This window comes from Nicotiana tabacum, chromosome 3 (genome assembly GCF_000715075.1).
Source record: "Nicotiana tabacum cultivar K326 chromosome 3, ASM71507v2, whole genome shotgun sequence".
Lineage (NCBI taxonomy): Eukaryota > Viridiplantae > Streptophyta > Magnoliopsida > Solanales > Solanaceae > Nicotiana > Nicotiana tabacum.
The window spans coordinates 4127455-4155054 of record NC_134082.1 but is presented as its reverse complement, the minus strand read 5'-3'; the positions used below and the strand labels follow the sequence as shown (position 1 = coordinate 4155054).

Here is a 27600-nt window from a genome sequence, read left to right as displayed (position 1 = left end):
CATCACTTCCTCCAGGTTTGAGCGTGCAAGATCTTTGAAGAAGGAAGGACTATTTGGCCACAAGGCGGAAATTAGGGTTTGTTCTTGAGCAAAGACAACGGAGTTTGGGGCTGAACAACTTGATTTTCTTTTAATATATTTCAATGTATTTCCAACGTATCACGCTGTATTTCATTGTATTCACTGTCTTTTTTTCATTGTAATTCAATGGATCTTGTTGTATTTCGTGTATTTCATTGTATTCACTGTCTTTTTTTCATTGTATTTCAATGTATCCCGTTGCATTCTACGTATTCATATGTTTTTTTAATTAATATAATTTATGTATTTAGATGTATTATATAATTTCTCTGAAGATTGCTATGTCTTTTGATTTTTTTCCAGTTGAGAATCTTTTTTATAACCGAAAATACAATTTTTGTGTGTTATAATTGAGTTTGTTGAGTTATATTAGGAGTCTATTATATTAATTGATACACTTTCTGTTTAAAAATAGTGTAATCCCCTGTTTCATGCCGTGAATACAGTCGAATACAGTAATCTGTCCAGCTGTAATCCCATGTTTTACACCATGAATACAATCAAATACACTCGAATACAACAACTGATTAGCTGGACTTCCCTGATTCACGCCTATTTTTGCTATTGTATTCATGAATACAATAGTTTAAATACATCAAATACATCTTATAACCACATAAAAGGTATCTATAATCCGTAATATAGCAAATGATATCTATAAATGGCTAATTACTACTAAAAGATAGTGTTTTATGAAATTTTCTCTTTTTTCAATAGTTAGTAGAACTGTAAGGCCCAAAAAGATAATCTGCACTCTTTACTTAGGCCCAAAAAGGAAATACTATTGCAATAGAGACAATGCAGTAGCAATGTTTAAGAAGGAAAAGGGAAAAGAAGAAGAAAACTTATAGGTCACTTAGGGGTCGTTTGGTTTGAATAGAAGTTATGCTGAGATTAATTATTTTGGTATTGTTTTTTATCCACTATTTGGTATGTTGTATTAAAAATGACATGCATTGTATAATTTCTAAGAAGAAGTTATTTGTTTACAAAAATACCCTCCATCTTATTCTTGCTCCTTTATCTAATTGACACGTCAATTTTCAATTCTTACATCAACAAGTATTAAATAATTTTTTGGGGCTCTAGTTTTCAGTTCTTTGAAATATATTTGCTGATTTCTCTTTCTAAATCTTCTTGCTGATATCGGACAATAGTTGATGATCCATAAAAAAATCTACTTTTTCCATAATAAAAATAAAAAGAATTAATACACAAAAAATTTCAATTGATAAAGGAGTCTATGAGCAAAAGTTTATATTTTCCAAGCACATATAGAGAAACAAATGAACCCAACAAATATTTGGAAAGAGGACCTTAGGGCTATTTTTGTGAATTTCACTATTTTGTCCTAGGATAATAATCTCAGTACTAATTATCTCATCCCCTACAAGGTATAAGTTATACCGATACTAATTTTAATCCCGGGATAACTTATTCCAAGTTTGGTAACCGAACAAGGTATAAGGTGGTATTAAATTTTTATCCCAGCACTATTTTTACTTATGCCTCGTACCAAACGTCCCCTTACTATATTTGTCAATTAACTATTGTCACTTGTATTTGGATGGTTTCGAACTTAAAACTTCTTATTAAATATAAAATTTGACACAATTTTTAGTGATATTAGTGCATCATAGTTTTAATTTGAACTGAATAAAGGTGATTTAGTGCAAATGTGAATAGATTTTTTTTTTTTTTTTGAAACTTAACTGAAGCATCTTGTTTGTTTAAGTATTACATACAAATAAGCCATTAAGTGCTTTTTTAAGTTGATTTGGCCATCTTTCAAACTAATCCGATCACCCTCAAAATTGTCCAAACGCCATCCTAAGAAATGTAAAAGTAAAGACTACCGAAAGATAGACAATTTAGTAGATTTTTAAAAAAAAAAAATTTAGTTTATCAATTAATCATGGTCAAATAGTACTTCAATTTGTTGCTTTTTAAATTTAATTATTGTTTGATATTAGAAATTTACTAACTTGCCCTAAATAGTACTCCATCTGTTTCAGTTTATGTGAACCTATTTCTTTTTCGATCCGTTCCAAAAAGAATGGCACCTTTCTAAATTTAGTAACAATTTAGCTTAAACTTACAATTCTAGCATTAATCAGAAGATTTTATAACCATACAATTACTTTGACCCCTTTTTGACTTGTTTAGGATCACAAATTTTAAAAGTCTTCATTTTTTTTTAAACTTCGTGTCCAATTAAATAAATTCACATAAATTGAAATAAATGGAACTAAGTTAGGAAGGTGTAAACACATTGTGAATCTTGCCTAATTCTATTCTCACACTGCACAAACTACCAACCAAAATACAATGTAATTTTCTAATTCTCATTAAAACTGTCGAAATCACATACATAAATTTCCCTATGTTATCAAACTTAGTCCAAAAAAAATTTATGCGTGTGATAAAAGCCAAGCAAATTCTTATGTTATCTTCTTTGAACTGTAATCTCAAGGCCGACTGCTATCTTCTTGACCTAGCAGGTAAATGCTATTTTCAGTTCCATTACAATCATATGTGAATCTTGGATTATTTCTATTTCATTGTTGAATTCGTGTAGAATTCTTTTTTTTGTTGTAAAGATTGGTTCTTTACCAAAATCCGAAACACCCCAAGTTTTATTCTTTTCTGTTCTTTTACTTTAATGTTAGATGATTGGAGTTTCAATCAGGGGAATTTTTAGGTACTCCAACACATTGTACTTTTTTTGTTGTGATATTAAGATGGGGTTTTGGGGTTCGCTCAAAGTCTTTAATTACTATAGTGATTGAGTTATGGGAGCTCAAGGAATGTAGGGAAATGGGGAAAAAAACAATAAGGGAAAGATTTGAGTCACAAATAGAGGTGGCAAAATGGTTAAAAGAAAACAGTTATCCACCCATATTATTCGTTAAAAAATGGGTTGGATAATGAACTTTTTAAAAATGGGTTGAATATGGATAAGAACCATATTATCCACTTAGAAAATTGTTAACCAAATGGATAACCAATGGATAACTAATGTGTTTAACTTTTACATTGTAAAGCCTCAAATTGAGGGTTCCTCAAGTTTCGGAGACTAGAATTCTCCATAAGTGATCATATTCAAGAAGCCATGGAGAATATGGATATTCATATTATCCGCCGGATAACCCGTTTTTTATCCGCCTCAAATACGGGTCGGGTCGGGTAATTTATCCGTTTTTTGAATTACCCCTTTTCGACCCGCTCATATCCGCCCCGCCCTGCCCGTTTGCCACCCCTAGTCACAAATGAAGAGAAATTAGGAGAAAAGTTTAGCAAATTCACTTCATTGATGGAGCAATATCTTTAAAACTATAAAGAGAGTAGGAAAGATCAAGAACTAGTGGGGATGGGGATGGTTATAATATGTCTCTAAGCTCTTGTAGGAATGGAAAATGGTTGTAGAAACTCAGGGTATACACACTCGCGTGTCTATTTCCTTGGCATGTATCATATTCTTGCTCTGAGGTTTACTTCTTTGGCATTCATCACACTCCTGCATTTGCACCATCTAATTGTTTAGGCTAATTAAAAACTGGCTTTAGTTTCTATTGAATTGATTTTTTTTTTCGATTTAACCATCCAGTATCCGGAATCCACTGGCCCAGCTAATTCGGATTTCGCCCCGAGTAAGGCCCATTAAAGGGGAAGCATTCCCTACTAGTTTTTTCCATTCTTAGGTGTCGAATTCGAGACCTTTGGTTAAGGGTTAAGGGGTCCATCCATCCTCCACACTCCATTGTGGTCCTATTGAGTTTGAGTGCGCACCAACAGCTGAAGCATGCATGAACTCTCTAAGCTGTTTCCTGTGTTTCCTGCGTTTGCCTGGCATTGCCACCCATGTCTTTCCTTGATATTTGAGCACCTTATCCTGAGGAGTTACATGAGAAATAGGATGTTGATTAATGCTTAGGTTGTAATACCCTTGATTGTGTCATCATCTAGCCATAGTCTTCTATGACTTTCGTATCCATGTTGGTTACGACTTGTTTATAGTGTTGCAAGTAGAGTGTTCTACACCCCTTACTGATTGTGAACTGTATCTTTCTCATCTGTTTTTCCGTATTGGATCTCATAGCTTAGTTCCAATAGTTCGGCCAACCCTTCACGTTGAGATGATGTTTGCGTCCTTAGATACTTTAAGTTGAAATGATCAATCTTGATGATAAAATGAAACAGGTGTACATGTTGTCTGCATTTTATTACAGCTAGTGAGAGGTCTATGAGCTCTTCTCCATAGGTCGGGAGACCTTGATGTTTGATGCTAAGTGCTTGACAAGGAAATGTAAATAGGTTTCCCTTCTTGCATCACCACATTATGTATCCTTTTACTTTTAGTTATGCACTTTTACAATAGAGGTTTTGGTAAAATCCAGTAATGCCAGGAGTTGTGCCTCTATCATGGCCTTTCTGAGGTCTAGGAATACAGTGGCAGCTTCATTGGATCCGTGCAGAAACATCCCTTCTTCAGTAGGAACAGTAAGGGGCCTGCTGACCAGTCCATAGCTTCAATTAAGTCTTCTGTAATAGAATATGAGGTCAAGGAATTCGATCAGCTCCTTGATTGAGAGGGCAATGGCCAATTCTGCTTTCTTTTCTCCACTTCTGCTAACTTCTTTCAAGTAGCTACTTGCTTGGCTTCAAAGCCTTACCGTTGCTTCACTATGGTCAGTTTCACTTCATCCCAAAGTTAATATATGTCCCAATTCCCAAGTGTCCCGTGGACTTCTTTGCCGGCAAGTGATGCCCCTTAGCCACTCTAGCACAATCTCAAGTGCCGAATGATCTGCAAAGGAGAAGCTGCAGGCTACAACATCCAGGAAACATTTCTCTCATACTTTGTGGAGAGATTGTTGTGACTCTGCCATGTAATAACACTTTTAATAAGCTAGAAGTGCTTGATGAGGCGATCGGAGAATCTGCCGCTCTGAGGTTACTGATACGTTGAATTCATTATGGACTGAGGTTTCACTAGAAGAAAAAAGGGCATAGTTTGTATGGTAGGATTATTCAACTTGTTGTTTCAGTCTGCTATGTGGTCAGATGTTTTTAGCTTTGAATTGGAAGTTTCTAAATGTGATTTTTGAGCTTGGCATCAAGATAGGCCAACTGTGAAATTTTGTTTTGCTGTAACGCGTTTAAAAGTCAGTCCACTGATTATATTGCTAATGTATTGGTTAACCTCTTTGACACAATTTTGTACAATGTTTGGCTGAGGAGAGATGTCGGCCTCTTTTATACAGAAGAATGTTATTTAAAATGCTAGCAATTTACATCATGATTCTCTTTATTCTAGAGCTAACGATTCAAATTGCATATTTCAGGTTGACGTCAGCCAACAGTAGTGCACCACAATCATTATTTGCTGATAAAAATAGATGCAAGCTTGGTGGTTATGACTGCACTCATTGAAGGTCTTCCCAATGCTGTTGCCCTTAGGTGCATTGCACGGGTTCCGTTCCACCTTCATCCAAAGTTAGAGCTTGTTTCCCATTCCTGGAGAGCTGCCATTCGAAGTGCCGAACTATTTAAAGCGAGAAAGGAGGTCAACTCGTCTGAAGAGTTTTTATGTGTATTCGCATTTGAACCTGAAAACTTATCGCAGCTTTATGATCCTATGCATGACCGTTGGATTACTCTCCCTATTCTCCCCTCAAACATCAGTCATCTTGCTCGCTTCAGTGTCGTTTCTACTGCTGGAAAGCTGTTTGTTTTAGGCGGTGGCAGTGATGCTGTGGATCCATTAACAGGTGACCAAGATGGGATTTTCGCGACTGATGAGGTCTGGTCATATGACCCTGTAACCCGTGTGTGGAGTCGGCGTGCGTCTATGATTTTCCCTCGTGCCATGTTTGCTTGTTGCGTGTTGGAGGGGAAGATAATTGTTGCAGGGGGTTTTACTAACTACAGGAAATCAATATGTAACGCGGAAATCTATGATCCAGAAAAGGATGTCTGGGTTCAATTACCCGATCTCCATCACACGCACAATTCCGCATGCTCAGGAGTGGTTGTTGGCGGTAAAGTTCATGTCTTGCATAAAGGTTTATCGACTATTCAGGTTTTGGAAAATGTCAAGCAAGGTTGGACCGTTCACGAGTATTCTTGGCTCCAGGGTCCAATGACTGTCGTTAGGGAAAAGCTTTATGTAATGAGCAGTTGGTTCATTTACAAGCAGGAAAAAGAAGTAAGAGAGATGGTAGTTTCAGCATCTGAGTTTCGTAGAAGAATTGGGTTTGCTATGATAGGGCTTGGAGATGATATTTATATAGTTGGAGGGGTTAATGGACCGGAGCATTGGAATTGTAACATCAAAGTGTTGTCTGATGTTGATGTATTGACGCTTGGAAATGAGAGGTTGGTGTGGCGTAAGCTTGCTCCAATGACAAGGTGCAGAGGGACAATTCTTGCCTGCACACAGCTGAGAATTTAGGACATGCATAATGTCGATGAAATTCAATGCAGTGTTTTAGGGTAAATGCTACAATGAACGATTGGCAATAAAACGGCTGCTAGTTGTAGCACGCAGCGTACTGGTGAATAGGAAAAACAAATTAAGATTACTAGTGACGGATGGAAGTTGAGGGTGAACGTGTTAGGTGCCTCGCCTTTCTCTCCTTCGCCGTAGACTGAATATGATGGGGATCTTATCTGAAACGACCTTTGTGAGCTGTCTCGGCTTAGCTATTAGCTGTCCAAAAGCTACGGTAAATAAAATCCAATGCCAGAAACACAGAAGAAACGAGATGTTCAGCTTTCTTGCAGCCTGCTTGTCTTATGTGTAAATCCTCTTGGTTTACATGTATTTGCATTAATGAGCACTATAGTGCTAAATACTTGGTTACTTCAGTCCTGCTTTCGTTGCTTAAGGGGCATTATTTCGTTGATTGAGGCGTAGTTGTTATTATTTTTGTTGTCAATCTTCACTCTATTGGTGTCTATCTCGGTTAGTTTCTCAAAATAGCAGTTAAAGTGCGTATTCTGTTGTGTCCCAAATTCCACTTGGTGCGGTTAAAGATTAACCCATACTCACTAAAAAATGAGTTTAACTTGTCTACATCTGCATTGTTACACAATTAAGTCACTTAAATATACATTATATGACTATATATAAGATTGAAGATGTAGTGGCGGACCTAGGATTTATAGGTTGTGGGTGCTTCAATAATTTTAGTATAAATTCTAAATGGTCAATCATGATCATAGTGGGTGCTCATGGTCAATTATTAAATTTTTTAGGTATTGTCTATGAATATATTGTCAATTAAGAGTCTGTTTGGCCAAGCTTCTAGTACTATCAAAAAGTACTTATTGAAAATTTTAAGAAAAAATACTTTTGAGCAGCAGTAGGAGTTTTTCTGCTTTTGGAGAGAAGTTACAAATTCTAGCTTCTTCCAAAAAGTAGAAGCAATTTATGCAAGATAAAAATAACCTTACAATAAATTAATATTTTCTAAATTATCCCTCATTAATTTGATATTTTTCTTCCCCTTTTCCTTTTTATTTCTATTATACATTTCTTCATTTTTTATTGTAGTCATATTTTTATTCTCTTTCTCATATTCCTAAGAGTAGATTTTAAATTTATATTGAATGATGTAGTTTGATATATTTAAATTATCATGTAAGCAATAAATAATACCAACACTCAATGTTATTACTTTGGAATAACTATATTTTATATTGATTAAAATTTTTAATTTATATTTTTACTTTATGTTCTATGTTTTAATTGAATTCTTTTATAATAAATGTTTAAATTTATTTTTCTTTTCTAAATAATACTAATTGCAAATTCAACATTTAATGTCCTTTTTCGTAATTTAATTCGTAAAAGCGCTTTTTTAAAAGATTGGTCAAACACAATGAGTTTGCAAAAAATACTACTTAGACGATATTTTGCAAAAGTACTTTTGAACAAAGTCACTTTTTAAAATAAACAGTTTTTGACAGCTTGCCCAAATGGGCTCTAAGTCACAAATACAATTGCGCCTCAATTTTAAACAAGTTGAGGTCGGCTGCATGAATCCTGATAGACCATGTTACTCAATTTAAATATTTCATGCCAATATTATGCAAATGCATGTAAAAAATATTAACCATGTTACTCAATTTAAATATTCCATGCCAATATTATGCAAATGCAGGTAAAAAAATATTAGAGTTTTGTATATTTTCTTAACGCATAAATCTTTGAAAAGTTAAACCTCTCTTAGAAAGCATAAGACCTACCATAAAAGTGCTAAGTTTAAAATATTCTCAATTAGTAATTTGTATCACTTATAACGATATTTTTCTTTAATAGTACCATATCATTTGTATGCATTTATCCTCAGGAATTATATAGTTTTTGTTATAAAATAAAAGCAATGCAGTAAAATGTTAATAAGAAGAGATAAAAAGAAGGGAGAAGTGTTTTCTTCTTTCACTTTGGTGTATCTTTCCATTGCAATTACATGGCCTTTTATAGGCATAAAAAGTAAAGATGATGGACATAAAGTAGGAGATTTAATCTTTAAGTTATTCACAACATGGGCATCCAATGTACAAACTATTCATAACACTCTCCTTTGGATGTCCATGTAAGATAATGTGCCTCATTAAGAACTTACAAAAAAAATATTGGGATGTACATAGTTATTTATAATATGCATTGCTTGCTGCCTCATTAAAAACCTTACCGGGAAAACCCAGTGGGACAAAACCTTGGTTAAGGAAAAGAGTGCGGCGTGTAGTTACTCCCCCTGATGAAAAATCACTTAATGTCTCGAAGACGACGCATTCCAATCTTATATATCAGCTTTTCAAATATTGAGGTTGGTAATGCCTTAGTGAACAGATCAGCCAAGTTATCACTTGAACGAACTTGTTGTATATTTATTTCACCATTCTTCTGAAGATCATGAGTGAAAAAGAATTTCGGTGAAATGTGTTTTGTTCTATCTCCTTTGATATATCCTCCTTTCAATTGAGTGCATGCAACATTGTCTTCATACAATATTGTTGGAATATTCTCTTTCGAAGAAAGACCATATGTTTGCTGAATGTGTTGAGTTATAGATCTCAACCAAATGTATTCTCGACTTGCTTCGTGAATGGGTATTATCTCTGCATGATTTGAAGAATTAGCAACCATAGTTTGTTTTGTCGAACGCCACGATATGGTTGTACCTCCACTTGTAAATAAATAGCCTGTCTGAGATCGACCTTTGTGTGGATCAAACAAATATCCTGCATCTGCATAACCAATCAATGATGGCTTGGATTCATTTGAATAAAATAAACCCATATCAATGGTCCCTTAAAGGTATCTGAATATATGTTTAATATCATTCCAGTGTCTTTGTGTTGGCGAAGAACTAAATCTTGCCAATAAGCTTACTGAGAAAGCTATATCTGATCGGGAATTATTGGCAAGATACATTAATGCCCCAATTGCACTAAGATATGGTACTTCAGCACCAAGAAGCTCTTCATCATTTTCGTGAGGTCGGAATGGATCTTTCTTTATATCAAGTGATCTCACAACCATCGGGGTACTCAATGGATGTGTTTTATCCATATAGAATCGCTTTAAAATCTTTTCGGTGTATGTTGATTGATGGACAAATATTCCATCTTTCATATTCTCAATTTGTAGACCAAGACAAAATTTTGTCTTTCCAAGATCTTTCATTTCAAATTCTTTCTTCAAACAGTCTACTGTTTTTGGAAGCTCGCAAGGAGTTCCAATGATATTTAAATCATCAACATACACGGCGATTATAACAAATTCAGATCCAGACCTTTTTATAAAGACACAAGGACAAATTGGATCATTCTTGTACCCTTCTTTCAACAGGTATTCACTCGGGCGATTATACCATATACGACCTGATTGTTTCAATCCATATAAAGATTTTTGAAGCTTTATTGAACAAGTTTCTCGAAAACTTTTATATGCTTCTGACACTTTAAATCCCTCAGGTACTTTCATAAAAATTTCGTTGTCTAATGATCCATACAAATAGGCTGTAACAACATACATTAGATGCATATCATATTTTTCTTACACTGCCATATTTATGAGATACCTGAAAGTGATAGCATCCACTACAGGAGAATATGTCTCCATATAATCAATTTTAGGCTTTTGGGAAAACCCTTGTGCCACAAGTCGCGCTTTATATCTAACGACTTCATTTTTATCATTTCGTTTTCGCACAAAAATTCATTTATACTCTACTGGCTTTATGCCTTCAGGTGTTCGAACTATGGTCCGAAGACTTCACGTTTTCCAAGTGAAGTTAACTCTGACTAGATAACGTCTTTCCATTTTGACCAATCATTTCTCTGTCTACATTCATTGACAGATTTTGGTTTAAGATCCCCATCTTGTTGCATTATTTCAACAACAACATTATAAGCAAAAATATTATCTATAACAATATTATTTCGGTTCCATCTTTTCCCGGTTGAGACGTAACTTATTGATATCTCTTCATTCTCATTATTTTTAGGTACCTAGACCTCCCCTAAGGTCTTATCATTTGTTACATCTTGGGGCTCTTCTTGAGCCACTACCTCTGTGTTATGTTCACTTTGATCACTTGCTCCTTTTCTTCTTCGAGGATTTTTATCTTTAGAACTGATTGGTCTACCATGTTTCAAGCATGGCTTAGACTCATTTGCTTTAATTAATTGTCCTGCCGGGATATCAACTCGAATTGGAGCATTAGTAGCTAGAATATGTGACTTAGTCACCCTTGGTAGGTCAGTGAATGCATCTGGCAATTGATTTGCAATATTTTGTAGATGAATAATCTTTTGAATCTCTTATTCACATTGATTTGTTCGAGGATCTAAATGAGACAGTGATAATGAATTCCAATCTATCTTATTTTTCAGCTGCTTATTTTCTCCCCCTAATGTTGGATATACTGATTCATCAAAATGGCAATCAGAAAATCTTGCCGTAAATAAATCTCCAGTCATCGGCTCTAGATATTTTATAATAGAAGGAGATTCATATCCAACATATATCCTCAACCTTCTTTGAGGACTCATCTTTGTGCGTTGTGGTGGAGCAATTGGAATATATATCGCACAACCAAAGATCCTAAGATGGGAAATATTTGGCTCCTGACTAAAAGCCAATTGCAATGGGGAGACTTTATGATAACTTGTGGGCCTTATCCGCACAAGTGCTGCTGCGTGCAAATAGCATGACCCCATACTAAAATGGGAAGTTTTGTTCCCATAAGCATTGGTCTAACAATTAATTGGAGGTATTTGATCAATGATTCTGGTAGACCATTTTATGTATGAACACGAGCAACAAGATGCTCAATTGTTATCCCAGTTGAAATACAATAATCATTAAAGGCTTGGGATGCAAACTCACCAACATTATCAAGACGAATTATCTTAATTGCATAATCTGGAAATTGTGCTCTTAGCTTTATTATTTGAGCCAACAATCTCGCAAATGTCATATTGCGAGTTGATAGTAAGCACACATGTGACCATCTTGTAGATGCATCTACCAAAACCATATAATATTTGAATGGTCCACATGGAGGGTGAATGGGCCCACATATATCACCCTGTATACGTTCCAAAAATGTAGGGGATTCCATCCTAACTTTAATAGTTGATGGTCTAATAATTAATTTTCCTTGAGAACATGCAGCACAAGAGAATTTCTTAAATTGAAGAATCTTCTGATTCTTCATTGCATGTTCATGTGAATTCTCAATTATTTTACGCATCATATTAGAACCAGGATGGCCCAACCGGTCATGCCAAATAATAAAATTATCTTGATTAGTAAACTTCTCGTTTACTACGGCATGTGTTTCAATCCTGCTAATACTTGTGTAGTATAAGCCAGAGGAAAGAGCAGGTAACATTTCAAGCACATATTTCTTACCGGACATTATTGTAGTAATATAAAGATATTCAATCTTTTCATCATTTGTAGTCTCAATATGATAGTCATTTTGGTGAATATCTTTGAAACTTAATAAGTTTCTTTGAGATTTACTACAATATAGTGCTTCATCAATAGCCAAATTTGTTCCTCCTGGTAGTAATAAATTAGCTCTTCCAGAACCTTCAATTAATCTTGTACTACCGGATATTGTATTAACATTCGCTTCTTCCATTACCAAATAAGAGAAATATCTCTTATCTTTTAAAATAGTGTGTGTTGTAGCACTATCCAGAAGACATATATCATCTTTATTAATCTTGAGTCCAATTAAAGACTGGTGAATTTTCATATTCTTCATAAAAAAAAGACAAATAATACATCATAAGAAATATGAAAGACAAGCAGAAAAAAAACATTAAGAAATACATTAGGAATGTAGAAACTAGCAACACGTGATGCATTAGGAAAATACACTCAAGAAAAATAAACTAGTTGCAAACATAAAAATAACAACTTTTATAGCTTCAATGCCCAGTAAGATGATTAGTTCTTCAGTCAATATCCTCAAAGAAGTCTCCAACTTCTAAATGAGTAATATTTGTTAGGCCTTCAAAATCATCATCTTTATATGCAAGATGTGCCTTAGAATCATATTTGTTTGAGGGACATGCTTCATCATCATTATTTTGAAAGGTCAAGTGTGCCTCCACATTATTTTCTTTTTTCCTGAGGGAGGCTTGATAAAGTTTGACAAAATGTTCTGGCGTACGACAAATGCGTGCCCAATGACCTCTCATACAACATCGGTGACACATACTAGTTTTACCTTTTGAATGATTAATTTGAGAACCCTTATTGTTCTCCAATTTATTTCCACCATAATGACGATAATTGTTTCGCCCCCTGCCACGTCCACATTTACGACCATGTCCACGACCACGATAATTATTTTATTTTCTTTCAAACTTGTCATATGCTGCTACAGCATTCACTTCCGGAAATGGAGCTGACCCAGTGGGACGGGCTTCATGATTTTTCATTAATAGAGTATTATTCTGCTCTGCCACAAGTAGGCATGTGATTAACTCAGAATATTTCTTAAAACCTTTTTCACTGTATTATTATTGTAGCACCACATTTGAAGCGTGAAAAGTAGAAAATATTTTTTCCAATAAGTCCTCATCTGTGATAGTGTCTCCACATAATTTTAATAGAGAACTTACTTTAAAGATAGCAGAATTATACTCACTTACGGTTTTAAAGTCTTGCAACCTTAAATGTATCCACTCATACCGAGCTTTCAGTAATACCGTAAGTTTTAGGTGGTCATACTGATCCTTCAAATTAATCCATAATTCAAGTGGATCTTTTACGGTTAAATATTCAGTTTTTAACCCTTCATGTAGATGATGACGAAGGAAAATCATGGCCTTCGCTTTATCCTGATTTGATGCTTCATTTCCTTGTATAATAGTATTTCCAAGACCTTTAGCGTCAAGGTAAATTTCAGCATCAAGGACCCATGATAAATAGTTCCTCCCGGTGATGTCAAGTGCCACAAATTCAAGTTTTGATAAATTTGACATAGTGAAAACTATCATAAAAAATGAATACGTTAGAGAAATAATTATAATAATAAACAATTAATGAAAACAAAACGATTAAAGTAAAAGAAATGAAAATAGAGCTATATCATGTTAACAATCTACTATTTCATTTTATTCTTGCCATAAAGTAGAAATTACATACTTGTTTCATTTCACTTTATATTATTGATATATATGTGTTAATAGAATTGAACATGACTAACATTATTTATATGTTCCAATAAATATAAAGTAATTAAACTATAAAATTATTGCTTGTCAATTCATTTCTCACAGTTCTTCAAAATGCCTTAAAGATATGTTTTGATCCAGGGAGTCCATGAATATTATAAGTATGACATTAGTGCATAGCTAGTTTGATGACTTTGAGGTCCTCTAAGAGTTGAGCACGGAAGGAAATAGTTATTTTATCACTGCAATGTACTTAAACTATTTAAGATGCCCAAGCGCACAAGTAATCTGCAAACAATGAGCATATGATATGTACTGCCATAAATAAAATGATTATAATGATACATACCTTAATAAAAATATGGCTCAACTTAGCGGGAGTTAAGAATAAAATTAGAGCTTCGTGCTGATAAACTGTTATAAAATAAAAGCAATGCAGTAAAATGTAAATAAGAGAGATAGAAAGAAGGGAGAAGTGTTTTCTTCTTTCACTTTGGTATATCTTTCCATTGCAATTACATGGCCTTTTATAGGCATAAAAAGTAAAGATGATGGACATAAAGTAGGAGATTTAATCTTTAAGTTATTCACAATATGGACATTCAATGTAGTTAAAATAGCACGGTATAGCCAGTTTTCGGACTGGTCATTCAAAAATAGTCACTGTTTACGAAGTCAATGAAAAATAATCACTATTTTGCTGCAACAGAGACCGGTCCCGCATAATATACGGGAGTTCGGTGCATCTGTGTACATACTCCAACATATTATGCTGGACCGGTATGCTTTGTTGACTCCTGTATAATATACGGAGACTGGAGCACCGGTGCTCCAAACTCCAGTATATTATACTGGACATTTATACTTGCTGGAACTCCAGTATATTATGCTGGAGTTCTAGTGTACTTATGCTGGAACTCCCGTATAATATGCTGGAGTTCAAGCATACTTATGCTGGAACTCCAATATAATATACATGCGTATTTTTCGGGTTTTGAACAGTGTTTTCGCTCAGATTTATCTTTACATGAAAAATGGCTAAATTTTGATCACTTTTGAAACTGGGCTATTTTTGAATGACCAGTTGTAAATCTGACTATTTTTAAATTTCTCCCTCTAATGTAGCATCCAATGTACAAACTATTCATAACAGTTTTTAGGCTTTCCCCATTCTCTTTTAACACCGTAATATAAATTTTTTCTTTTTAAATTATTTTTTAAAAAGAAGTCAACATGGGCCGCAAGTTCTAGATACATCACTGCCAAAATGGGCCGTCCAAAATAACGGACTTAACTGACAGAATCGTCTCTGCTAAAATTGTAAAACCTACAGCCTTAAACCCTAGGGAGAAAAACGAAGGTTTTTACTGTTCTCAACAACAATGGAGGAAACCAACATGGATGATTGTGAACAGAACCGTGAATCCGAGGTTGCTCCAGCTTTAATTGCAGTTCACCCAACTCATCAATCAGTTGCTGTCGCCGTTGGTTCAAATCTCCGTGTCTTTAATCTTCAGTAAGCGTCATTTTTACTATAATTTTAATTCAAGTATGTGCGAAGAAAATAATTATTTCTCACTAATTCTTATGACAATTTTCTCAAACGTAGTACTTGTTCGTATTTATGCGCATAATTTCACTGGGTACAAAGTTTAATATAAGGAAAACTATTGGAACTTGTGGTTTTAAAATGAATTAATTAAAAATTTAATTAATCCAAATATAGAAAGCTTCATCTATAATTATTAGTCAGTGTGTGCTGAGAATCGTTACACTTTCTGTTTTCCATGATAATTTGTTCAGACATAATCTAACTCACAATGAGATAGGGGTAAGGTTTGCGTGCACACTATCCTCCCCATACCCCACTTATAGGATCACACTGGTATGTTGTTGTTGTTGTTGTATGGTAGAATATTCTATCTATCTATCTATGTGACCAGATGCACACCTACAAAGGGCAGCCCGGTGCATTAAGCTCCCTCTATGCGCGGGGTCCGGGGAAGGGCCGGACCACAAGGGTGTATCGTATGCAGCCTTACCGTGCATTTTTGCAAGAGGCTGTTTCCACGGCTCGAACCCGTGACCTCCTGGTTACATGGCAACAACTTTACCAGTTATGCCAAGGCTCCCCTTCAGATGCACACCTACAATTTCTCAATATTTTCAATCACTGCATCTCTGACATTTATGACAGTCATCCAGTATATATAGCAAATTACAAACAGCCATTAATAGTCACAACCATTCAAATTACAAAGCTAAAAGTAACAAATCATGAGTTCCCAAATGTAAAGAAATAAATTGTTACTTCCCAAAGCTTAATAAACATATTGTGACTTTTCATTCTTCTGATACCTTTCTACCATATGTTCATAAAAATATTTATTTGATAACACCAAACTACCAACAAAAACGACGTACCACATTTATTTTGAAAACACCAACATTAGCAACAACAACACTTGAACCATATGTGTTAAGACTCTTGGTAAGTATGGAAAAAATGAAACTTATTTTTTTTTAATTCCTCCTTGACATGATTTTTTTTGTTTTACCTCTTATACTTGCTATTTATGTTGTGGTTTAATGATTTGTTGGATAATCTTAACGTTGTTTGTGGCTGACAAAGACACAAGGATTCAAAATCTTTTTTTTTTTTGCATGTCAATAAAATTGTATTGTTTTTTGTTATCGACTAATTTTCATGTGTGACAAATAAACGAATTTTCATTACTTAGTATCCACTGAAGTATGATTATGGTTTTTCTTTCCTGTCATATGTTGGTTCTATTTAGAATTCATATATTACTACCGTAATAAGTTTTTGGTTTAGTTTCTTTCCTTTGGTCTATTTTGGAGATTAAAAAAGAGAGATGAGTTTGATCTTCATATAGTTTTTTTCCATTCATTTGTTCATGTATAAGAAGGAGAGGTCAAAATTATCATTTGGTATAAAATATGTTAGGAATGAAAATATAAAACTAGAAAAAGGTAATAAAAAAGTTACAATTTTTTTAAAAAATATGTCCAACTCTCATGATTTTCAAGAGTGACGACAAAATCAAGCACCTTGATAGTATGTAGTATACCATCAGATTATTTTTATCGTAGCAGAGTTTTAGTAATTATTCCCTTTGTCCCGATTTATGTGATACTTTTTGGTTTCCGAGATTCAAACTTCTTAAATTTGACCATGTATTTCGACATAAATTTTTTTAGTTTTTCGAAATAAAATATACATATATAAAAACTACGCAAAAAATACTATAATCATAATAATTAATAATTAAAAATATCTAAACAAAGAATAATTTGTTTGATTCTCGAAATTTGAACACCTTTCACATAAACTTGGACGGAGGGAGCATAAAGTTCAAGAACGTGTATAGTTGGACCGAAATCTAGGAATGGAGTATGCGATAATCCTTAACTAAGAAAACCACAAAAATAATTAGATATATAATTAAAAAGTAATTTGATTAGCAAGCTATCATATTATTTTCTATAGAGTAAAGAAATAGAAAATTTTACTTTTTGCTCGCCTGAAGGAAAAAAACAACTTCTCTCAGTTACCTGACTCTGTTTGTGTATTTTAGAATAAAAAATGAGTAGATTTCTAAATAAAATAAAAAATCTTTTAAATCATTATACCGTTATGCGTTATTGCTAAAACTAAAAAGTAAACATGAAAAGTTGTAAAATGGTAATAAAAATAAAACTTGAACAAAATTTAAGTTTTGAATATATTGACTGAAATGATTGACTTCTAAGGTAGAATTTTTTCCTTTATTGAGTTGGCTAAGTAGAATCGACAATTATCATTTTTGTACTTACACTTTTGTCTTCACTTTTATTCTATGGACCAAACACAAATTTTAATAGAATATTTATATTATTTAAAGTTTTACTCTTCTAAAGACCGAATACACATGTGCAACGCACGTGCCGAGAGACTAGTAAGTATATATAGATTGAGAGAGAGCGAGAGCAATTGCCGAGGGAGAGAGAGAGAGAGAGAGAGAGAGAACGCAATTGCCAAGGGTCTACCGGAAACAGCTTCTCTACCTTCCCTTCCCAAGGTAGGGGTAAGATCTGTGTACACACAACCCTGCCCAAACCCCACTTGTGGGGATTACACTGGGTTTGTTGTTGTTATTGAGCAATTATCAAAAATATATCTTCGTCCTTGTCTCATTGTTCCCTTAAATATATTGAAATACTTCTAAACTGAGCAAGTTTTTGTCTTTTTTTCATAGAGATTTAAGAAAGAAAAAAGAAGTTTTTTTATGCAGCACGAATGTGTTGTAGGCCCACGTCACGAGTTACGAAAAGTCTACTATAGTTACCACCTTTTGTTTGATCGGTATTTGTCTAAATTTGAACCTTTATTTCAGTTGTTTTGTCTTGGGAAAATTGCCCGAGGCCTATGCATTTTTGAATTCAATCATAGATATTTTGCCACTCATATCTGTGCTCTCTTTTCTCTTAGACTTTGTTTGGAGACTTCGCTGTTGCACAAAGTCTGATTTTTTAGTGAAGAAGGGTGGACAGAGTTTCGAAGCTGAAACAACTTTTTTCTCGGTCATACAAAAATTAAGGGTGTTTTCATGCATTTTTCCAAAAAAGGTTTTTCTAAAGATTTTAATGTAACTTTTCGATAAAGATTAGATTTTTCTACAATAAAAGGTTCTTTATAATGACATGTAAAGCAGAATTGTACTATCATCTATTCCTTAATGGAAGTAATCCTTTATATAGGTTTGACTTATTTCAGACCCATGTCGCTGTAATACTGGTAAATAGTTTATTTCTGTAAGAAAATTAGAGGGAAGTGTAACAACAGTAACAGAGACTTTTTTTGTCCTAATGACACTGAATTGAGATTCTGTTATCCGTTTTTTGTTATAGATTTATGCTACTTTAAAAAAACAAAAATTTGCGGTTTACAACTTGGTTATATATTAAACTCTGTAATTTGATGCAGAGAAGGTTGTTCGGTTTCATTGGTGGATGATTCAGGGGTGCATATGCATAAGGATTCAATAAGAGCAATTCGGTATGGTGCTGAAGGCAAGCTCTTTGTATCTGCTGGAGATGACAAACTTGTTAAGATTTGGTTGACTGATTCTTGGTGCTGTATAAGTTCGGTGTAAGTATCTGATGTTCAAGTTCTGCTTTGCTAAAGTGTACTTTAACACAGTGCAATTTTAAGCTTTTAAGTTAACATTAGGTGCAGTCCGGAAAAAAGTTATCAATTTGCTTACATTAGTTTAAAAGATTTGGCAGAAAATATATCCTTCATAGCTATCCTAATTAAGAGGAAATTAAATAAAAGAAAGGGTAGTCCTTTGCACTAAGCTTCCGCTATGCGCGGGGTCCGGGGAAGGGCCGGTTACAAGGGTCTATTGTACGCTACCCTGTATTTTTTTAAGAGGTTGTTTCTACGGCTTGAACCCGTGACCTCCTGGTCACATGACAACAACTTTACCAGTTACGTCAAGGCTTCCCTTCTAAGAAGAAATGAAATAAAAAGAGAATTAATTCCATGGTTAGTTGGCGACAAAGCATGTTAATTGATCTAATTAGCATTTCAACTTTTTGATTTGATGATTAAGTGTTCTTATCTATACTATTACTAGTCATTATGCATGTGCCATGTACATGTATTTCATGTAATTTTGAAGAGTATATCATTTGAAAAATATCTTATGAAAATTGTTAATACCGATAACTAATATTGAATTCATATAGCTTAAGTGATGACATACGGCAGAGACCTAAGCTAGGACCGGAGAAAACTGGACCAAATAATGTTGGATGCAATCCTAACCCCATGTGCATAGTTCAAAAGCACTCGTAAGGAAGAAGTTATAGTTATTTTACACAATTCAAATAAGGAAAGGATTTATATAAGTAAAATCTTACTCGATTTAAACTCTTAAATATTAGAAGTTCATACATGTATAGTTCAAATAAGGAAAGATTTAATAGCCAAAACTTTAGTTAATCTCAAAGTTTTAAATATTAGAAAATAATTAATGACAACTCTGTCCGATATAAAATTTATTTTTAAAAGGTAAAAAGGTCGACTAATATTTCATGTTGAGTTTCGTGCTTTTATTATACCTGCACAAAAATGTTGATAGACCTTTTTACTTTTCAAAAATAGATTTTACATTGCCCAAAAATTGTTATTTAATTATTTTCCTAATATTTAGGACTTCGAAATTAATTAAGAGGGTGTTTGACTAAGCTTATAAGCTGGTCAAACTGGCTTATAAGCAATTTTTGGCTTATCTACGCGTTTGGTAAAATTAAAAGTGCTTATAAGTTAAGTGCTTATAAGCCAAAAATAAGCCAAAAGCCATAAGTTGGTCTCCCCCAACTTATCAAATTTCAGCTTATAAGCACTTTAGGTTTGACCAAAATATTTACTATTCTATCCCTAAAATACTTTTTTTTAAAACAAAACTCTTCGTATACCCAATTCTTTAGCTGTTTATTATTAATTTTAGCACTTTTATCCAAACACGTAACTGCTTATTTTTTAAATCAGCTTCAGTACTTAAAAATGCTTTTCAGCACCTAATGCTTATCAGCTACTCTAAATCAGCTAAGCCAAACGGGCTCTAAAGTTTTGATTATTAAAATTTTCCTTATTTGAACTATGTAGGAACTCCTAATATTTTAGGAATTTAAAGACGATTAAGATTTTATTTATATAAATTCATTCCGTATTTGAATTGTATAAATTAATTATATCTCCTTCCCTATGAGCTCTTTCAAACTATGGATATGAGATAAGATTCCACCAAGTATTGTTTGGTACACTTTTCTCCGAAAATTGCTATTACTTCTTGAAGGGAGGTTGAAAATCTGTTACAGAATAAGCTGGTGCTAGGTTAAATCTCTGCGCTATCATCACTTAAGCTATAATAATGGATGAAAAAATCATACAAGACATGTTCCAAAAAAAGGGAAGAGAACAAAGCAAAAGGAAGATTTTTTTTTTTTGAGAAAGTTAACACGAGGAAGATTTTTTTTTAAAAAAAAAACTAACATCACAATAATAGTCAACTAAAAACTGTTTTTTTTCCATTCAAATTTATAACTTTAAATAATATCCAATCATTTTGAATTCAATATTAGATTATTGATACAACAACTTTCATAAGATATTTTGCAATGATATGCTCTTCAATACTTGGAATAATGTGCAACACGCATGCATAATGACTAGTGTCATGCTATTGTGAACAAATAATAGTGTTTCTTCTGAATTTTCCACATCAAAAAATCTTTTGTAGAAGTGGATGTCTATTTAATACTCCCTACATTTTATTTTATGTGTCTTAGTTTGATTGGACGCAGAGTTTATAAAAGTAAGAGAGACTTTCGAATCTTGTGGTCTTAAATTAAAGATGTGTATACTTTAAATCTAGTGGTCTTGAAATGCCATGTGAGATGTTGGAAAAGAGTTACTAAATATAGAAAGTGGCATTCTTTTTTAACCAGATCAAAAAGTAAAGTAAAACACATGAATTGAAACTAACGGAGGATGTACATTTTTTATTTTCTTGATAATTATTGGTTGGACTATCTACGACAAATTATTTGATGAAACTATCCCTTGCTGAAATTTTTTCTTTTTCTTTCCCCGTTTCTCTCTTTTTGTTTGTTTTAGATTTTCGTCATTAGGATATGAAGTTTATCTAGGACAACAATTTTACCATAGCTGCTATCCTTGGGCAAAGCAAAATTTGGTATTTTCACGGTGAACGTTGCAATATAAATATCTACATAAATTAGAAACTTCACAAATGCACTCCAAAATATAAAATTACAAAATTCATGTACTCATCAGTGCCAATAGTTCATCCGTATGTCCTATGGATTTTACTTTGAAGAAATATAAATTCTGAACTTCAGATTAATGGATGTAAATGAGTCATTTTAGATTTTGATTCTAATAAATAGTGATTAATATTTCGAGATTTATAATTTTTTTGTTTTTCCTTTTGACTTCTTTCTCTCCTTTGGAACACATCTAGAATGAATGATTTTTCACTCCTTATTATAGCTTAAGTAATCCACACTATCCTTGCTGTTTATCTTAGCCCCGAGCCTTAGATTCTGGTTACTGTTATTGCATGTCATTCATCTTTTTGTTGTTATGCTTCTGTTACTATTACGGTTTCTACCGGAGTTACTAATGAATTGTCTTTTCTTGTCTTTTATTTCCGTCTTTCTGAGCCGAGGGTCTATCGGAAACAGCCTCTCTGCCCTATCGCGGTAGGGGTAAGGTCTGCGTACACATTACCCTCTCCAGACCCCACTTTGTGGGATTTTACTGGGTAGTTGCTGTTGTATTATAGCTTAAGTGATGACATAAGGTAGAGATCTAAGCTAGCACCGGAGAAAATTGAACCAAATAGTATTGGATGCGATCCTAACCCTATATACATAGTCCAAAAGCACAAATAAGGCATGAGTTATAGCTACTTTACACAATTCAAATAAGGAAAATATTTATATAAGCAAAATCTTAGTTGATTTTAAATTCCTAAATATTAGGAGTTCATACATATACAGTTCCAATAAGGAAAAATTTAATAATCAAAATTTTAATTAACCTCAAAGTTCTAAATATTAGAAAAATAAGAAAATGACCTTTTTACACAATTGTGTTTCATGCTTTTATTATACCAACACGAAATGTTCATTGACCTTTTTACTCTGTAAAAATAGATTTCGCTTGCATATTATTTTTCTAATATTTAGGACTTTGAGATTAACTAAAGTTTTGGTTACTAAATATCTTCTTATTTAAATTGAGTAGGAACTCCTAATATTTAAGAATTTAAAATGGAGTGAGATTTTACTTATGTAAATTCGTTCCTTATTTGAATTAGGTAAAAGAACTATAACTTCTTTTTTATGAGGGCTTTCGAACTATGCATATAAGCTTAGGATTCCGCCAAGTATTGTTTGGTATACTTTTATCCGGTGCTAGCTTAAATATTTGCCTTTGTCATCACTTAAAGCTATAATAATCCGTGGAAAATCATCCAAGCTATGTTTCCCAAAAAAAGAAGGGAAGAGAACAAAGCAAAAGGAAGATTTTTCATTAAAAACTATATCGCAATAATAATTAACCAAATATTTTTTTTTCAAATTTATTACTTCAAATAATGTCTGACATTTTGAATTTAGTATTAGATTTTGATACAACTTTCATAAGACAATTTCCAATGATATGCTCTCCAAAATCATCTGAAGTACATGTGCAACACACATGCATAGTGACCAGTATCATTTTACATGTTACTGTGAAACAAATAAATTCTTCTGAATTTTCTACATCAGTAAATCTTCTTATAAGCGGATGTCTGTTTAATACTCTATTCGTTTTGTTTTATGTCTCTTAGTTTGACTGGATACATAGTTTAAGAAATTAAGAGAGACTTTTGAATCTTTTTTTTTGGGGGGGATAAGTTGAGAGACTTTTGAATCTTGTGGTTTTAAACTAAAAATGTGTATAATGTTCCAAAATGTCATTTAAATCTTGTGGTCTTAAATATGCCATGTGGGATGTTGGGAAAGAGTTTTTAAATATAGAAAGTGGCATTCGTTTTTGGAACAAATTAAAAAGGAAAGTAAGACACATGAATTGAAATTAAGGAAGGACATAAATTTTTTTCCCTTGATAATTATTGGTTGAACTATTCACTTCAGATTTTTTTAATGGAACTATCCACTGCAGAAAGTTGTTATTTTTCTTTCCCCCTTTTTCTTTTTTTATTTGTTTTGGATTTTCGTCATTAGCAGTTGAAGTTTATCTAATTGTTCTGGTTTTAATAGGTCATCCGAGAAGAGAGTTAGTGCTGTTGCTGTTAGTAATGATGGTCGTTTTGTATCTTTCGCGGATAAATTTGGTGTAATATATGCAGTTGAAATAGAAGCTTTTCATGAAAATCAAAGCTTGCCCAATAAGAAGGCAGTCCCAATTCTTGCCCACTACTGCAGCATCATTACTAGCCTGGTATTTTTCTTTTCTTTTCCTTTTCACATAAATTGCTTTAGTTTTCTATGCATCTACTTTTTACTCTATATCTTTTCTTTTTGATTGGTAATTTTTTTTTACCCTATATATATGAGGGTTAGTGATTTTCTCAGCTATTGTTTTGATACTCATGAGTGGTCTTATGACGCTGTAAGCAGTTTTCCATGGAAATTGTGTTTTCATACGCACTGTTCTTGCAATTGTATTTATGTCTTTACTTTTTACCCAAATATTTGGGTAAAGACTTATTACCTGTCTCGATGCATATCTTTTGCATTTTTATAAGCTTTCTCCATTCTGGTGGTCAAGTATAATCATTATCCACTCTGATGACTAGACCATGATACTCTTATTGTCTATGATTACCTTATATCAGATTATGTTCAGCTTATTCCTAGTAAACCACATATCATATCGCACTTTACTGTATCAAACTATATTTGATCCCATAGTCAAGGCCTCTAGTTTCAAAAGCTAGTTTGTTTTTCTCAAAGTGAATTTTCATCGTGTAGGAGTTTTCACCTGACGGACGATACATTATTAGTGCAGATCGGGACTTCAAAATCCGAGTAATGTCATGCTTCCTACTAATCATGAATCACAGTAAGATATCTTGATGTTCTCCTGCTAACATCAAAAATTTCTTATGGGTCATAATGACAGGTCTCTGTGTTCCCGGAAAAACCATCAGATGGAGCTCATGAGATTCAGAGCTTTTGTCTTGGCCATGCCGAGTAAGAATTTCTTGAAACTCTGGTGGTCCTAACACCCTCAGTATGATAATCAAGCTGATGTAGAACAGTCTTTCCTGAAAAATGTCGGTTACATTGCTAAAATTCTTAAAATCTACTGGCAGTTTCTCGCCATTATTGAGAAAAACCAATCTTGACATTTGACCAGGATTCTTGACCCCAAAAGAAATGATAGAAAACATTTGGACCAAGATGATTTAGGTTGTCAATTTTCTTGTCCTCCATCATAGTACTTCTGGAATATCTGTACCATGCCTAACAGTGAGTTAATTGAGCATTTTTATGTGTACTTGCCGAATTTCTTCTCCTTTTATACGTTTGGTAGCTGCTGTTGGTAAAGTGTTGCATGCACTATCAATGATTGCATTTAATAAAGCACATCGTTGACATTGATTAAGCTGGTTCAAGTTTTACTAAGTATTCCAGATTTTCTTCAAAGATCAGTGCATAGATCTCTGATCTTAAGAAGAAATTGATGGATTAAGATTTGTAATCTCATGTATTATTGTTTTCAAAAACTACCTCAGCTAAACTTGGCAAAGATATAGGTGTTTTTGGTATGTGTTGCAAATAAGAATTTTTTTTGCCAATTATGTAAGCTAGTTCAAGGCCTTAAAAGGCGAGTATGTAATGCTTGTTGGTGTTATCTGTATCTCTTTTTGTTTCCATTTTACTATATTTTTCGTAGTTGGTTATGATGGCCATGGGCTCATTTGTTATGTCTCAATTGTCAGGTTCGTTTCTTGCCTTGCCTTCATTTGCAGCAAGGATTCCCAGCAGCGGTATTTACTTTCTGGAGGTGGTGATTCAACTGTGAGTAAATTCCTTAAATGAATAATTTTTTCTTACTCTACTTAAATCATGCTTTTGCGCCTTTAAGACCCCATTTTGAAAAGATAACAAATGTCACCCTCAGCATTTGGCTATTGATTTTCTCTGTTCAGCACAAGCCCATGACTTAGCAGCTAGGAGGCAAAACAGATTTAGTGACGTAAACTAAAAATGAAATTAGTTACTAAACAAATACCTTAAAAGAATTATATGAGCATGTAACTTCATATTATTTTTTATCTACCTTGAACCATAATGTATAAGGAGTATCATGCAATCTATGCTCTTTTTTCTTTTTCAGGTACGCCTATGGGACTTCACTTGTGGTTCTCTTCTTGATACCTGTCATATTGGGCCGGAGGTAGCTTCATTTTTTTGGCCTGAGATATTTGATTGATTTATTTTAGTTTCCTCTCTCCATCACATTACACATTTGGCTGGTCGAATCTATTTCATAGAAAGTAGAAATGGTGAACCATGGTTTTTAGAGACATGATTTGAGTAATTTTCAATCCCTCAAAGCAGCGATGACCGTGAAGTAGGATGTCAAGTGACCTGCCTTTTTTCTCCATTTCCTTTCTTCCTCTACCGTTTTGGTGGTGAAATGTGAAACTGTAAGGTTTCATGTTCAGCTTGGTGCTTAATTTCCTCTATGATTGTGAAGACAGGACTCTCACAGTCAAAAGGAGTAGATGACAGCTTGCTGGCTGTCACCGATCTCTGTGCCACTCGTGGTGGATCATTAATTGCCGTGGCCATTCAGAGGCAAGCCTCTTGTTATTTCACCATGACACTTTTTCATCCGTATAGGACTCGGTCAATTTGTTCTTGAATTGTGATACTTCTTTTCTTCGCATTGTAGCTTGGCAGGAGTGATGCTTTTGAGTTGCAACCTTTCAGCTAGATCTCTCCATTTTGCAAGGGTAAGTTCCTTCACTCTCTCAGATTATGGAAATCTGATTAGATTGTGTCCCATTCAAAGTTACAACGACCAGCAAGTGAAAATGCTATATGCTGCTGCATGTCAATGTTATATTAAAAGGAAAAAGGTCCAAATTTGCCCCTATACTATCCGAAATTGTTCAATGAGATTCCCTCAGTTGCATTTTTGGTCCATTCATACCCTTGAGGATAGCAAATTGTCTTGTATTTGCCCGTGCCATTATGTGAGACTCCAACGTGAAATTGGTGCATGTGTCCAAATTCTTCAAGAAAAGAAGTCCAAATTTACCCCTCAACTTTTGATTATGGTTTAAAACCACCCTCATGTTGGAGCTCCATTAGGGGTCAAGGCTAAAATGGTTTTTCCTAACGATGGGGGTAATATTAGACCAAAAGTTTGACAGAGGCAAAGTTGCTCGATTTCGCATAGTACAGGGAAGATTTGATCCTTTTCCCTACTTTATATTTAATGCTGAAGAAAACTGAGATTGAATTCGTATATGAACCATTTGTATGTTTAACCTTTGCCCTTGAATGTAATTTTCAGGTGGTTCCAGTTCCTGGGGAGACTTTTATTCCCACAAGCATAGCAGCTGCCTACTCGTCGAATCAATTATGGATGGTCATGGGTGCTTCGACTCTATGTGCTTCTGATTCAGCACCTTTGGCTCGTGTGAAGGTTGTTGATGGTTTCTGTGAGAGCAACCAGGACTCTGTTGAGCACGAGATGCGTGTCTTAGAAGATAAAGATATACGAGGTGGTGAACAACTCCTTCAAACGTTGCAGGGCAGTTCGTCGATTGAGAAAGATGCATTAGCGACAGCTGCAGAAGCAGTGAAAACTGCAATGTGTAATCTATTAATCAAGAAGCAGTACCCTTCAGAAAATCGAGAGTTTAGAAAGAGAGGGAGGAACGACAAGAAAGTAAATAAGAAAAAATGATCTTGGTAGGCAAAGTTATCCGATATCTGTGCTGGTGGGAGGTTATCGGAGTATTTCTAGATCTCCGAATTACCCGGGAGTTGAATTTGCTACCAACGGTGAGCAAAGTGGCCTTCCAGCTAAAGATCATAGACAGTTCTAATGCTGCAAGAAATTGAATTTTGCCTTCTTGTGATGTAGTTTTTCTACTTTATTCACAATTTGTTATACTGATGTTGTCATCATTGTTTCAATGGTGGCTACTATTATTAACAAATTATTCACCCTCTTTG

General features: G+C 33.9%; 2 protein-coding genes across 3 annotated transcripts; both read left to right on the top strand.

Annotated features, from left to right (window-relative positions):
- Nucleotides 1-2352: 2352 nt before the first annotated feature.
- Nucleotides 2353-6989, top strand: LOC142179367 (F-box/kelch-repeat protein SKIP30-like). The gene is made up of 2 exons (XM_075249096.1): nucleotides 2353-2582; nucleotides 5427-6989. The coding sequence occupies exon 2, from the start codon at nucleotides 5498-5500 to the stop codon at nucleotides 6533-6535; it is 1038 nt and encodes a 345-aa protein (XP_075105197.1). The 5' UTR covers nucleotides 2353-2582; nucleotides 5427-5497; the 3' UTR covers nucleotides 6536-6989.
- An 8092-nt stretch (nucleotides 6990-15081) lies between these two features.
- On the top strand, nucleotides 15082-27600 carry LOC142179366 (uncharacterized). 2 transcript variants are annotated; one of them, XM_075249094.1, is made up of 10 exons: nucleotides 15082-15310; nucleotides 18782-18946; nucleotides 23659-23839; nucleotides 24373-24429; nucleotides 24524-24594; nucleotides 25347-25425; nucleotides 25745-25804; nucleotides 26108-26208; nucleotides 26306-26366; nucleotides 26933-27600. In XM_075249094.1, exons 1-10 carry the CDS (start codon nucleotides 15177-15179, stop codon nucleotides 27326-27328), a joined length of 1305 nt encoding a protein of 434 aa, XP_075105195.1. In that variant the 5' UTR covers nucleotides 15082-15176; the 3' UTR covers nucleotides 27329-27600. The 2 variants fall into 2 exon arrangements, with proteins under 2 accessions (XP_075105195.1, XP_075105196.1); XM_075249095.1 differs by having other exon boundaries at nucleotides 15172-15310; nucleotides 18787-18946.